At 37.7% G+C, this 13,290-nt stretch overlaps 1 protein-coding gene across 10 annotated transcripts in view; it reads right to left on the bottom strand.

Moving 5' to 3' along the window:
• The window catches only part of ATRX (ATRX chromatin remodeler), a 236,322-nt gene that overhangs the window by 83,049 nt on the left and 139,983 nt on the right, over positions 1–13,290 (bottom strand). For all 10 annotated transcript variants that reach the window (XM_036439867.2, XM_036439869.2, XM_036439876.2 and 7 more), the window contains 2 exons: positions 10,809–10,984; positions 8,841–8,958 (listed from right to left, as the gene is read on the bottom strand). In XM_036439867.2, coding sequence (XP_036295760.1) covers positions 8,841–8,958; positions 10,809–10,984 — 294 coding nt within the window. The remainder of the gene's footprint in view (positions 1–8,840; positions 8,959–10,808; positions 10,985–13,290) is intronic.

The following is a 13,290-nucleotide window of genomic DNA, read 5'->3' as shown; positions in this document are numbered from 1 at the left end:
GCATCCGTATAATCATTATTCTAAACTCTATATATAATCAATTTCTTATCTCCATTATATTTATCACTTCTTCTGGAGAATTATCTTATTCTTTCATGTGTGGCTTGTTTTTATCTCCCCATTTTAGGCATCTGTTTGGGTTTGTGTCTATGTATTAGGTAGATCTGATGATCCCCAGTATCTGGTGCAGGACAGTGTCAGACACTGTTTTGGACTGGCCCTGAGTACCATTTGAAGCTATCAGCAATTCACAGCTTTTTGGCTCCCTCTGTTGGTGCTGATGCCTTCAGAAAGGACCAAGATTATTTACCGAGGTGTGCTTTTCCTAGTCCCAGGCAAAGAAGATCCGGCAATAATGCAAAGCCTCCAGAGATCCACCTCTGCCTGCAGGATGACTGTTATTCTCATTTTTAAATTGTCTTAGGCAACAGACCACAGCAAGCCATAGACTCCACTGGGTGGGATGAGAGGTTTTCCAACAGAGTGAAGCAATTGCTTCCTTCACACCCCCATCCCCACCTGGATGGCTGTGAAAGATATCCTCTGTAGTATGGGGGAATGATTCAGCATAGAAAATGGGTCAGCTGGCTTCCAAGCTCTAAGCCCAAAGCCAGGCCACCCCACCCCAATGATGGAGTGTCCTCACACAGCTCTATTCCACTCTGCCCTCCCTCTGCTGGAGCCCACGTTAAATTTTGTGTTTTGGCCCTTTAAGAAGATGCCTATGTTTCCAGCTGCCTCTCCCTGGCAGACAGTAACCCTGCTGCTTTTCACAGCCAGAAGTTATGTGGGCACCTTTTTCAGCCCTGGTGGTCTGGGATGGGGAGCCCTGCTTAGGGTTTAGACCCCAAAGTTCTCAGTGAGAAACTTCCATACCTGAGATATTCCTCCAGAAGTTTAGCTGCTGCCTGTGGGAGTCCAGCCAGCCCTCTTTTACATTTGCATTTCCTACCAGTCTCTATGCAGTTTCCACTTTCCATCCTTGGTTATCATGTTTCTCTCCAGATAGTCTTCAATGGATTATACAGGATAATTTCTCTGTATTTTAATTGTAATTCCAGTTGGTCTTTGGGAAGTGTCAGTGTAACTTCCACTTACTCTGCCACCATTTTGGGATGACGTTGATTAATAAAGTTATATAGGCTTCAAGTGTATAAATCTATATCATCTGTATATTTCATTCTATTTAGCACCCAAAGTCAAATATCCTTACACCACCATATATTTGACTCCTTTATACCTTCTCCCTCGCCCTGCTTTCTCTCTGATAACCACCATACTGTTATCTATGTCTACGAGTTTTTATTTGTCTTGCTTGTTCATTTATTGTTTTCAGTTTTACATCCCACAAGTGAAATTATAGTCTCAAAATCCATCTATATTGCCACAGATGGTAGTATTTCAACTTTTCTTATGGCACACAGTATTCCATATTATATATGTATCACATATTCTCAATCCAATCTTATATTGAAGAACATTTTACTTGTTTCCACATGTTGGCCAGCATGGATAATGCTGCAATGAACACATAGGTACATATATCTTTATGAATAAATGTGTTGAAAATTTTGGGGTGTATACCCAGAAGAGGAGTGACTTTGTCATGTGGTAACCTCTATTACCAATTTTTTGAGGAACCAAAATACTGTTTTCCCTAGTGGCTATATCACCTTACATTCGCACCAGAAGTGAATGAGGATTCCTTTGTCTCCATACAATCTCCAACATTTTATATTACTTGTCTTGTTGATAATGGCCATTCTTACAGGTGTGAGGTCACATCTCATTGTAGTTTTGATTTGCATTTCCCTTACAGCAAGTGAAGTTGAGCATCTTTCCACATATCTGTTGGAATCTGTATGTCTTCTTGAAAGAAGTGTCTATTCAGGTCCTCGGCCCATTTTTAATTGAAAGGTTCAGGATGTTTTTAATCTAGCCAGTGCCACTCAGTTGGTTGAGGGTTGACCCATGCACCAAGAAGTTTCCAGTTCAATTTCCAGCTAGGGCACAAGCCCAGGGTATTGGCTTGATCGCCAGTAGGGGGCAGGGAAGTGGCAGCCAATTAATGTCTTTCTTTCATCAATGTCTCTATCTCTCTCACACTTCCTCCCTATCTAAGAATCAATTAAAAACATTTTAAAAAATAATATCTCAATAGATGCTAAAAAAATTGACATCATACAACATCCACTTACAATTAAAACACTCAATAAAATGGGTATAGAAGGAAAGTACCTCAACATAATAAAACCACATATGACAAACCCTTAGTCAATATCAAATTCAATTGTGAAACACTGAAAACCTTTCTTCTAAGATGAGAAAAAAAGACAAGAATGTCTATTCTCACTAGTACTCTTATTCAACAGGCAAGAGAAACAAAAAAATCAGCATCCAAGTTGGGAATAAAGAAGTAAAACTGTCCCTTTGTGAAGACAATGTAATTCTTTATATAGAAAATCCAAAAGACATCAAAACACTATTAGAAAGAATAAAGTTGAAGATAGAAAATCAATGTTCAAAAATCTACTGCAGAGATGACGGCTACAGTCAAGCTAGGAGCTGCAGCCACTTAACACCCAACCCCAAACCAGATGTACAACTGTCTTATCTAATAAGAGAGTAATATGCAAATTGAACATACCTCCGCTACACCCATAAGCCATGCACACCAGCCAATCAAAGCAAGTATGCAAATGAACCCCAACCAAGATGGCTATGGCCACAGAGAGCAGGAGGGAGGCTTGGTTTTCCCAGGCAATGGAAGAAGCTAAGCTTTCTGTTTGACCTTGCCTGTCTAAGCCTCCATTCAAGGCTACAAAGTTTCAATTATAAAAGGTACGTAAGTACCAATAGAAATGAGCAAGCAGGAGACTTGGCTCTGATCCAGGCTACAAAGTTTCAATTGTAGAAGGTAAATACATTTCAGATACCAGGGCCTCTGCCTGGGTCGCCGGGGTGTGTGGCTGGCCTGCAAACCACCACAGGCCCCTCTCCCAGGCTGCCCCTTACCCCAAGAGAACCCACACCCTGATCTGGGACACCCTTCAGGGCAACCAGCTGGCTCCCACCCATGCACCAGGCAAATATCCTATCTAATAAAAGAATAATATGCAGATTGACCATCATTCCAACACACAAGATTAAGATAGCTGCTCTCATGTGGTCAAAGACTCTGCCCCTATGTGGACACAAGATGGCCAGCAGGGGAGGGCAGTTGGGAGGGAGCAGGCCTGCAAGGGAGGGCAGTTGGGGGTGATCAACCCTGCAGGGGAGGGCAGTGAGGGGTGACCAGGCCGGCAGAGGAGGCAAGGGAGCAGTTAGATATCAATCAGGCTGGTATGGGAGTGGTTAAGGGGTGATCAGGCTGGCAGGCAGAAGTGCTTAGGGGCAATCAGGAAGACAGGCAGGCGAACAGTTGGAAGCCAGCAGTCCTGGATTGTGAGAGGGTTGTCCAGCTGCCTGTTTAGACCCGATCCCTAAATGGGCAGTCAGACATCCCTCTAGGGGTGGCAAACTGGAGAGGGTGCAGGCTGGGGTGAGGGACACTACCACTCCCCCCCATGTACAAATTTCGTGCACTGGGCCTCTAGTATTACAGAACAATCAACGTAAAAACTGAAATATTTTAACCAAGGAGCACAGAAGAAGCTACACAGAGACATGTAAAAAGTGCAGAAAAGAATAAAGGGAGAAACACCTCACAGAGTTACGGTGGCATATGAAAAGCTGGAGGAAGACCATGGCTGCAGAATTCCTGCTCCCTAGGTGCCTGAGGTCTCAACTCCACAGGGGGATCTGCAGCTTAAAACAACCAAGATCGAAAGGGGGGGAGTCTGGAAATTTGGTCTGCCTAGAAGACTTGAACTGCACCCTCCCGGATAAAGAGCACTCCTAAAGTTACAGTACCAGCCTGGGGAGCTCACTCTGGACTCTGACTGCTGGAGAGTCCACACTGCTATAATACGATCTTTGAGAGATTTCTGTGGGCTATACCAGCAGTGATTTCTAGCGAGGCCCTTGGCAGAAACATACACACTGACAAAATTGTGTGGCTTGGGAAAAAGAAACAAAATCCCCAACCTCCATGGCACAGTGGGCAACCCTATATCCTCCCATTGAGGTTTTCAGACACTCAAACTGTCCCTTCCTGGTGGGTTTGACAGCGCAGGGGAGCTGCACAGGGCTGCAAAAATTGACCCTGTACTGCTGGGTTTGACAGCATGGCCCAGCTGAACTTTTAGCCCCATCCTGCGGGGTTCAAAGCCCAAGCAGGGCAGACAATTTCAGCTCAGCCACATGGAAAAATGGAAGTGCCACACAAGGCTGACTTTCTGTCCATCCTCCTTGGTTTGGCAGTGTGGGAGGGCAGGGAGCTTCACACAACTGGGATTTTCAGACTATTTCTCATGGGAAGGTTTCTATCTGGGAACCAGATAGGCAACTACTGGACAGTGTGCCTGCATTGTGGGGAGGCAAATCCAGGCTCACTTGTGAGTTCAGCCCATGCTACACGAGGAAGAAGTGCCTATGCCCATCCTAAAGGTTGTGGAAACAACTAACATCACAGATATACAAAGGATTGTAAGAAATTACTATGAATAACTATATGCCAACAAGTTGGACAACCTGGGTGAAATGCACAAATTCCTACAAACATACAATTTTCTAAAACAGAATCTGAAAGAATCAGAAAACCTGAATAGACCAATTGCAAATAATAAAATTGAAGCAGTAATGAAAAAAACTCCCAGCAAACAAAAGTCCTGCACCAGATGGCTTCACAGGTGAATGAATTAACACCTATCCTACTAAAACTATTTGTCCACTCTGGATATTTCATACATGTGAAATGATACAACTTATGTCATTTCTGACCAGCTTCTTTAACTTAATGTATGTTTTGTAGGTTGATCCATAATGTAGCATGTATCAGCAATTTGTTCCTTTTGATTGCCAAACAAAGTTCTATTACATACATATACTACCTTAGTTTTTCCATCTTAATGAATATATGGGTTATTTCTAGGTCTTGACTATAATGAATTCTGCTGCTATGAGCATTCCTGTACAAATCTTTGTGTGGAAGCATGTTTTCATTACTACTGGGTATTCAGCCACAAGTGTAATTACTGGATCATATGATAACTCTATACTTATCTTTTCAAGGAACTGCCAAATTGTGTTCCACATCAGTTACACTATTTGACATTCCAAACCAGCAACACCTAAGGGTTTCAATATCTCTACACCTCACCACTTAGTATTTTCTATTTTTAATATAGCCATCCTAGTGAGTAATGAAGCAGTATCTCATTGTACTTTTGATTTACATTTCCCTGATGGCCAGCGAGGTTGAGAATCATTTACAACAGTGGTTCTCAAGCTGAGAATACACCAAAATCACCTGCAGGACATACAAAAATGCAGAAGCTTGAGCCACACTCCATGTCAACTAAATCAATCTCTCAAGGGTAGCACTTGGACCCATGAATTGTTTAGAGACAAAAGCATTTTATTGCTCTCCATTTATAAGAGTACAATTCAGTGCCATTAATATAATTCCAATGTTGTGTAACCATTGCCATTCTCTAATTCTAAGATTTTTCATCATCCTAAATAGAAAGAGCAACTCTATACTCATTCAAAGTAACTATGTAGCCCAGCCAACATGGCTCAGTGGTTGAGCATCAACCCATGAACCAGGAGGTCATGGCTCAATTCCTGGTCAGGGCACATGCCCGGGTTGTGGGCTCGATCCCCAGTGAGGGGGAGGAGGGACATGAAGGAGTCAGCTGATCAATGATTCTCATTATTGATGTTTCTATCTCTCTCTCCCTCTCCCTTCCTCTCTGAAATCAATAAAAAATAATTTTTTTAAAAAAAAGGAAAACAAAGTAATTATGCACTCTCCTCTCCCAGCCCCGGGCAATCACCATTCTACCTTCTGCCTCTATAAATCTGACTAAGTGGAATTATATAGTATTTGTCATTTTGCATTTAGCATATTTAACTACTAAGCATGATGTCTTCAGGATTCATTCATGCTGTAACGGTCCAGGCATCTTCAAACTACGGCCCGCGGGCCACATGCGGCCCGCAGAGGAGTCTGATCCGGCCCGCCAGATTTTTTGGGCAGTGAGCGCAGCCGAGGTGTTACAGTAGGAATTAGTAGTTCATATAGTCCGGCCCTCCAGCTCTCTGAGGGACCGTGATCTGGCCCCCACTTTAAAAGGTTTGAGGACCCCTGCACCTGTCAGAATTCCCTTACTTTTTAAGACGAAATTATATTTTCCATTGTGCATATATGTACACACACAGACACAGACACAGACACACACACACATATCACAATTTGTCCAATTATTTTGGTTATATACCTAGAGTGGAATTGCTGGAACATCTGATGAATCTATGTTTTACTATGAGGAACTGCCACGCTGGTTTTTGCACAGCAGCTGCACCATTTTACATTCCCACAGCAATGCACTAGGTTCTAATTTCTCCACATCCATTCCAATACTTGATATTTTTCTTTTTCTTATTCTTCTTATAGTAGTCATCCTATCAGGTGTGAAATGTATCTCGTGGTTTTGATTTGCATGCCTCTAATAACTAATGATGTTATATATAGCATCATTTCATGTGCTTCTCAGTCATTTATCTTCTTTAGAAAAATAACTATTGAAGTCCTTTGCCCATTTTTTAATTGCATTGTTTGGAATTTTTGTTGATGAGTTGTAGGAGGCTCTTTAATAGATATTAATCCCTTATCCAATACATGATTTGTAAATATCTTGCCCCATTGTCTGAATTGTAATTTCATATGATCCATACTTGTATGCTTTACAATAGTGTGTAGATTGTAATTTCCTTGAAGTTAATTAAAAGTCAGTCTCTTATGACACTAATTCTGCAAATATTACAAATTATCACAAATAAAATTAACATCAAACTATTGCTAGTATTAAAAGCAAAATTTAAGTGAAATTCTTAAAATTGAGTCTAAAGAGTCAACTAGAAAACCATAATAATTTTTAGAATATATTACAGAAATGTAAGTGAAACCGGTGGGTGACATTTCAGAAGAAATAATGTAATAATGGTTTGTAATGAGAATATCATTCAATTGGCCTTTCATAGAAGTTTTCTCAAGAGAAGCTATTAAGTTATTATAGTTTAAGAAAAGAAAATGTCATATTTAGTATGGGGGAAACCCTGGTCCTTTTCATAACTGAAAGATTCATGGAACCAATTGTTATTTAACAACCATACTATTCAGTGTTTTGAAGCTTTGGCAATTAGTGATTTAGATTTTTACTCCTATAAATTAAAATCACAAGAAATCAGGCCCCTTTAATTCTTAAATATTGCATTGCTTTCAAAATAGTACATTTTAACATCTATATATGAGCTATTAACATTTTGCTACTGGCTATTAAAGACAACTGATTCTCTAATATTTGAAAACACTGTGGCTAGCACTTTTTCTAAACCAAAATTTTAAATGGAAAAATATATAATTAAATGGCCAAATTTAGCACCCGTTATCACTCAGAGATTAGTGAAAGAGAGATCTGAACATCTCCCTATCTTAAACTATAAGGTTAACTCTCTCCTTAGGATGTCTATATTTGGTTACTTAATTATATCTATAACTATTATCATTTAAAACATTATGGTATAATAAGCCTTATAGCTTCTGATTGATATACAAAGGAAAACGAACATGGGCTTATTAGAAGTTATATTCTTTCAAAATTCAACAAGAAATCTCTGTTTTTAAACTATAGCAAGAAAGAAATTCTATAAAATACTAACATTCAAATCCTATTTCCCAAAAGCAGAACAATTCTTAAAGACTATCAGCATTATGTCATTCCATAAAATGCACTGCTATTACAAACAGAATCACATTAACTATTAATATCATATAAGGTATTGTTTTAATATGTGTGCACACCCTTCCGCCTTCCATTAATTTTTAATAAATTATTGTATCCACAATGGCTGAAGAGGACCTAATAAACTGTATTCCCTGAATAAATCTGCCACATCACTTGGAATAAAGTATCAGAATAAAGTGACCAATAAAAAACCCCACTCCAGGACAGAGACTAGGTTTTGTTCTGTGAACAGTGATAACCTTGGGCACACAGCCACACACACACATACACACAAAAACAAGTTTATTCGTGACAAAATGATTCCTAATCATGGTATTTTGAAAGTCCCACAGAAAAGAATAAGGAATAAACCAAAATTTCATCATAATGAAATCACTTAGAAGACAATCTTTGTTAACATTTTGGTATATTTAGGCATTTTTATGTATTATGTATTATGTATTGTATTATTTTATGTATTATGTATTATTTATAACATTGGGATCATTACATATGCTCTGCTTTATATTTTGCCACTTCCTGTCCTTCAAACTTTGTCAATGTGATAACTAAAAAAAGATTTCATGGATTTTTATTTATATGCTCATTAATGTGGTTGAATGTTTTCTAAACATATACTGGAATTATATGTATTTTCTTTTATGAATTTATTCATATTTATAAATTTTCTGAAATAAAAGCTTTATACAAATTAGTCATATATGCTGTGTATATTTTTTCAGCTGTTTATTCTAAATTGATTTTATTTTGAAAAGTTTACTGTTTTTAAATTTAAAATATTTTGTATCTTTACAAAATAATCATACCAATTTTATTCAATTGAAAATTGAAAAAGGACAGCTGACACAATAAAATTAGCAAGACAGAATTCTACAGAAAAGAATGTATTTAAAGGAAAGATAAAAACAATAAACCAGTAGTGTTTGTTACCTGTTAAGTGATCTAAGTAGTACTGATAGAGCTTGCACTGAATAGGAGTCATTCTTACAGCTAACACATATTCATGTTTTGGAGGCAAGAACTTTGTTAATGCTGTATAATCTTTCCTCTGTAATTAACAAGAGAAAGAAAATTAGTTAACCTAAATATATGACAGGAATTAACTGTTCTAAGAATTATCACTGCTTGCAACTAAAAGTTACACACACAGAAATAGATACCAAACATATAAGAAAACATCTTCTGAAATAGATTTACCCACTTAAATCACACTTAAATTCCCATATCCCATATGAGTGCAGTCAATGTATTTCATATGACTACGGAATATGATGCACTGGTAAAAAGATACTGCAACACAGGTTTTAAATGGAAGTGGTCATATTACCAAGTGAGCAACTTAGGTTTTCAAATGTTCGCCTCTCTATATATGTATTTATAATAATAAAAGTGTAATATGCTAATTACACCGGATGGCTGAATAACCGTCCAGAAGACCTTTTGGATGAAGCTGGGGCTGCGAGAGCCAAGCCCCTTGCACGAATTTTGTGCAACTGGCTTCCACACACACACTTCAAATATGTATATCTCTACAGAGTTATCTATTCATTGAAAATGCATTATAAATATATATATGAAGAGAAAAAAGGAGGGTAGGGGGTATAATAGGTAGTACTAGCAAAAAGTCTTGCTTTAATCATATAGTAAAATTGATGAATCAAAGTCTGATGAATTCTGACTTGTGCTTTGTGTAAGATGTGCAAAATGCCAGAAAATAACGCCTAAAGCAAGGGGCAATCTTTCCCAATTGAGAAATCAAGCTACATATAAGCATTCTTGAAACCAATTATTGGAATAGGAACACTAATATGCAAGATACACATGACTAACTAATCCAGAAAAAAACAAAACACGGTCTAGGCCAGTGGTTCTCAACCTTTCTAATGCTGCTACCCTTTAATACAGCTCCTCATGTTGTGGTGACCCCCAACCATAAAATCATTTTTGTTCCTGCTGAAACCGGTTTGGCTCAATGGATAGAGCGTCGGCTTGGGGACTTAAAAGATCCCAGGTTCGATTCTGGTCAAGGGCATGTACCTTGGTTGCGGGCATATCCCCAGTAGGGAGTGTGCAGGAGGCTGCTGATCGATTACTCTTTCTCAGCGATGTTTCTAACTCTCTCTCTCCCTTCCTCTCTGTACAAAATCAATAAAATATCTATTTTTTAAAAATTATTTTCATTCCTACTTCATAACTATAATTTTGCTACTGTTATGAATCGTAATGTAAATATCTGTGTTTTCCGATGGTCTTAGGCGATCCTGCTAGCAGTTCTCAACCTGGGGGTCATAACTCAGGCATAAGGATGGCCTGTCTCATTTGTTACATCTATGTGGCTACCATTATTATCTAAAATAGAAAGAAAAAGTGCAGATCTTGAGATCTATTAACTGCAGGCTCTGTCTCTACAGAGTTATCTATTCATTGAAAATGCATTATAAATAATAATACTAGATCATTCAGGTTTTTGTTTGTACTTGACAATAATAAAACTGTTCTTTAAGGATTACATTTAAAATGGCATTTCTTGCAAATCATAAATGCCTTTCCTACAACCATTTCAAATAAATGAGGTTTAGAATTATAGATTTAGAATGAGCACAGAAATTTCTTAATCATAATAGCTGTGTTCTTTTTACATAGTCCCCATCTTAAGGATAAAGAATCTAAACATTTACATATTCAAATATGAAGACGTACACTAGGCAAATCAATAATGGAAGTTTTTAAAAAGTCAATGTCGCATAAATTTTTGAAGACAACGTAAGGAGGTTTAACTGTAAACTATTTACTGAAAAAGGAGGGGGGGACAGAAAATAAAATTTAAATTCAGAAAACATTTTGGTATTGCAATATAATAAAGTAATAATATTTTATTACTATGGAATGTATTTGTACCTGAACACATCCAGCTAACATCTCATAGAGAATATGAGCACGCTTTTTCATCACTCTGACGTCTACCATGGTAGAATCTGCACACTGACCATTTTGAATTGGATTTATAAATCGATTTCTGAACTCCTTAATAGAGCCAAGCAAATTTTCCTTGATAAAGTTAACCATGCAATGATCTAAAAGATAAGACATTAGTTTATTAACAACAATAATGGCAAAAAGGTCTCAGAAAAATTTTCTTATATCAAAATATGCATGCCATGGAAGCATTATAATTAATCTACAAAGAAAGAACACCCAACTGAAGATAGATTAAACATTAGTTATAAGTCTTATCTAGAACTAGATTTCCTAAATCAGATGAGAAATTCAAATAAAAACCAGCCCTGGCCAGTGCTAGTCAATAGTTAGAATGTTGGTTCATGCACCAAAGAGTTGTGGATTCAATTTCCAGTCAAGGGCAAGTACCTGGATTGCAGGTTTGATCCCCAACCCTGTTTGGGATAGATCAGGAGGCAACCAATCAATGGTCTCCCTCACATCAATGTCACTCTCTTGATCTCTCTCCCCACCCCCCGCTTCCCCTTTCTTCCCCCATTACACTGTCTCTTTTATTATAACTCAGTATTCTTTATAATATATGTGAGTATAAAACAAGTATTCTATTAATTTTAACCAAGATTTTATAATCAACAATAGTATATTAGGAAAAAATCATAACACATAAAGACCGGCCAGCATGGCTCAGTGGTTGAGCATCAATCTATGAACCAGGAGGTCACAGTTCTATATCCAGTCAAGAAATATGCCCAGGTTGCTGACTCAATCCCCAATGTGGGGCATGCAGGAGGCAGCCGATCAATGATTCTCTCTCATCACTGATGTTTCTATATCTTACACACACACACATATATATGTATATATTTTTTAATAAAACATATTTTATTGGTCTTTTACAGAGAGGAGGAGAGAGGGATAGGGAGTTAGAAACATCGATGAGAGAGAACCATAGATCAGCTGCCTCTTGCACATCCCCTACTGGAGATGTGCCCGAAACCAAGGTACATGCCCTTGACCGGAATCGAACCCGGGACCTTTTAGTCTGCAGGCCGACACTCTACCACTGAGCCAAACCGGTTTTGGCAATAAAAAGATATTTTTTTTAAAATAGATACTGAATCAAAATAATAAAGTCAGGTAATAAGCTAGTATATAAAATTTTATATTACAGATTTAGTTCTAGAAGTCCTTAACAGAATTATCAGTTACCCCATAAAAATCGGACCACAGTAAGAAACAGAATTTGTGTAAGTATGGTAACAGAAAAGGGGGAAACTAGAACACATAAAAATAAAGTGAAATAATAACCGGTATTAAAAATAATTTTTAAAAAAATAGTTAAATTACTATCTATAATAATAAAAGCACAATATGCTAATTAGACCAAACAGCGGGATGCGAGGGCTGAGCCCCATGCACAAATTTCGTGCATCAGGTCTGTAGTAAATACACTAAATGAATGAAAAAAACATAAAAATAACAAAATGCTACTATAGTGGATTATAATAAGAAATTTCAATTTATTACTTGCTAAATAACAAACTTGTGTTCACTTTTTAGCATTACTACACAAATTAAAATGAGGAAATTTCACAAGTCATTTTCCTATATTCACATTTATCCTCCCCCACCACAAACTCTATGCTGACATGGATTCAACACAGCTCTCCTTGCCCATCTCCAATTTCCTAAAATTTTCATTCCTCACATTTCTTTTCAATTTCCTATCAGGACCTCACCAAAACTGGATATATTTTATGATAGTATATCCTGAATAGTCACAAATGCATTTGTGCTTTTAAAGCAAGCATGTCAAACTCTCGCCCACGGGCTGCATGCAACCGACAAATATTTTTGCAGCCCAGCCAATATAACAGTATGTAGGAAACATTTTAAGAAAAATTCCGTACCTTAATTTTTACAATATCCTGTTATACATAATTATTAATAACAAACTACAACATTCACTAATGACTGATTACTATAATCGTGTTGCAGTCATTTCCCTTATGCACCTTACGCATTGGCGCACCATTTCTCTCCACTAATGCTGGCAGCGAATATTTTGGAGCCAATTGCCACGTTATTAAGTCTTGGACTGACTTGTTTGTTGGTGTGTGCAACAGGAAATATTTCACTTTCGAAGAACAAGAAAAGCGTTACGCTTATTAATTGTACAAATATTTGGTGTCTCCTAAGTTAATGTTTAAGAAAAAAAAATTTTTTATTAAAATGTTCTATTATTTTATGTTAACAATTGTTCACTTATTTCAGCCCTTTGTATTCAGCATGTCTCTATCGAAATAAACCTACGTTACTATGCCAAAACCGGTTGGGCTCAATGGATAGAGCGTCGGCCTGTGGACTGAAGGGTCCCAGGTTCGATTCCAGTCGGGGGCATGTACTGTGGTTGCGGGCACAT

The sequence above is a fragment of the Pipistrellus kuhlii genome, unplaced genomic scaffold (genome assembly GCF_014108245.1).
Source record: "Pipistrellus kuhlii isolate mPipKuh1 unplaced genomic scaffold, mPipKuh1.p scaffold_m20_p_16, whole genome shotgun sequence".
NCBI lineage: Eukaryota > Metazoa > Chordata > Mammalia > Chiroptera > Vespertilionidae > Pipistrellus > Pipistrellus kuhlii.
Note: the sequence above shows the minus strand (reverse complement) of the source record. Positions and strands in the feature narration are given on the sequence as shown.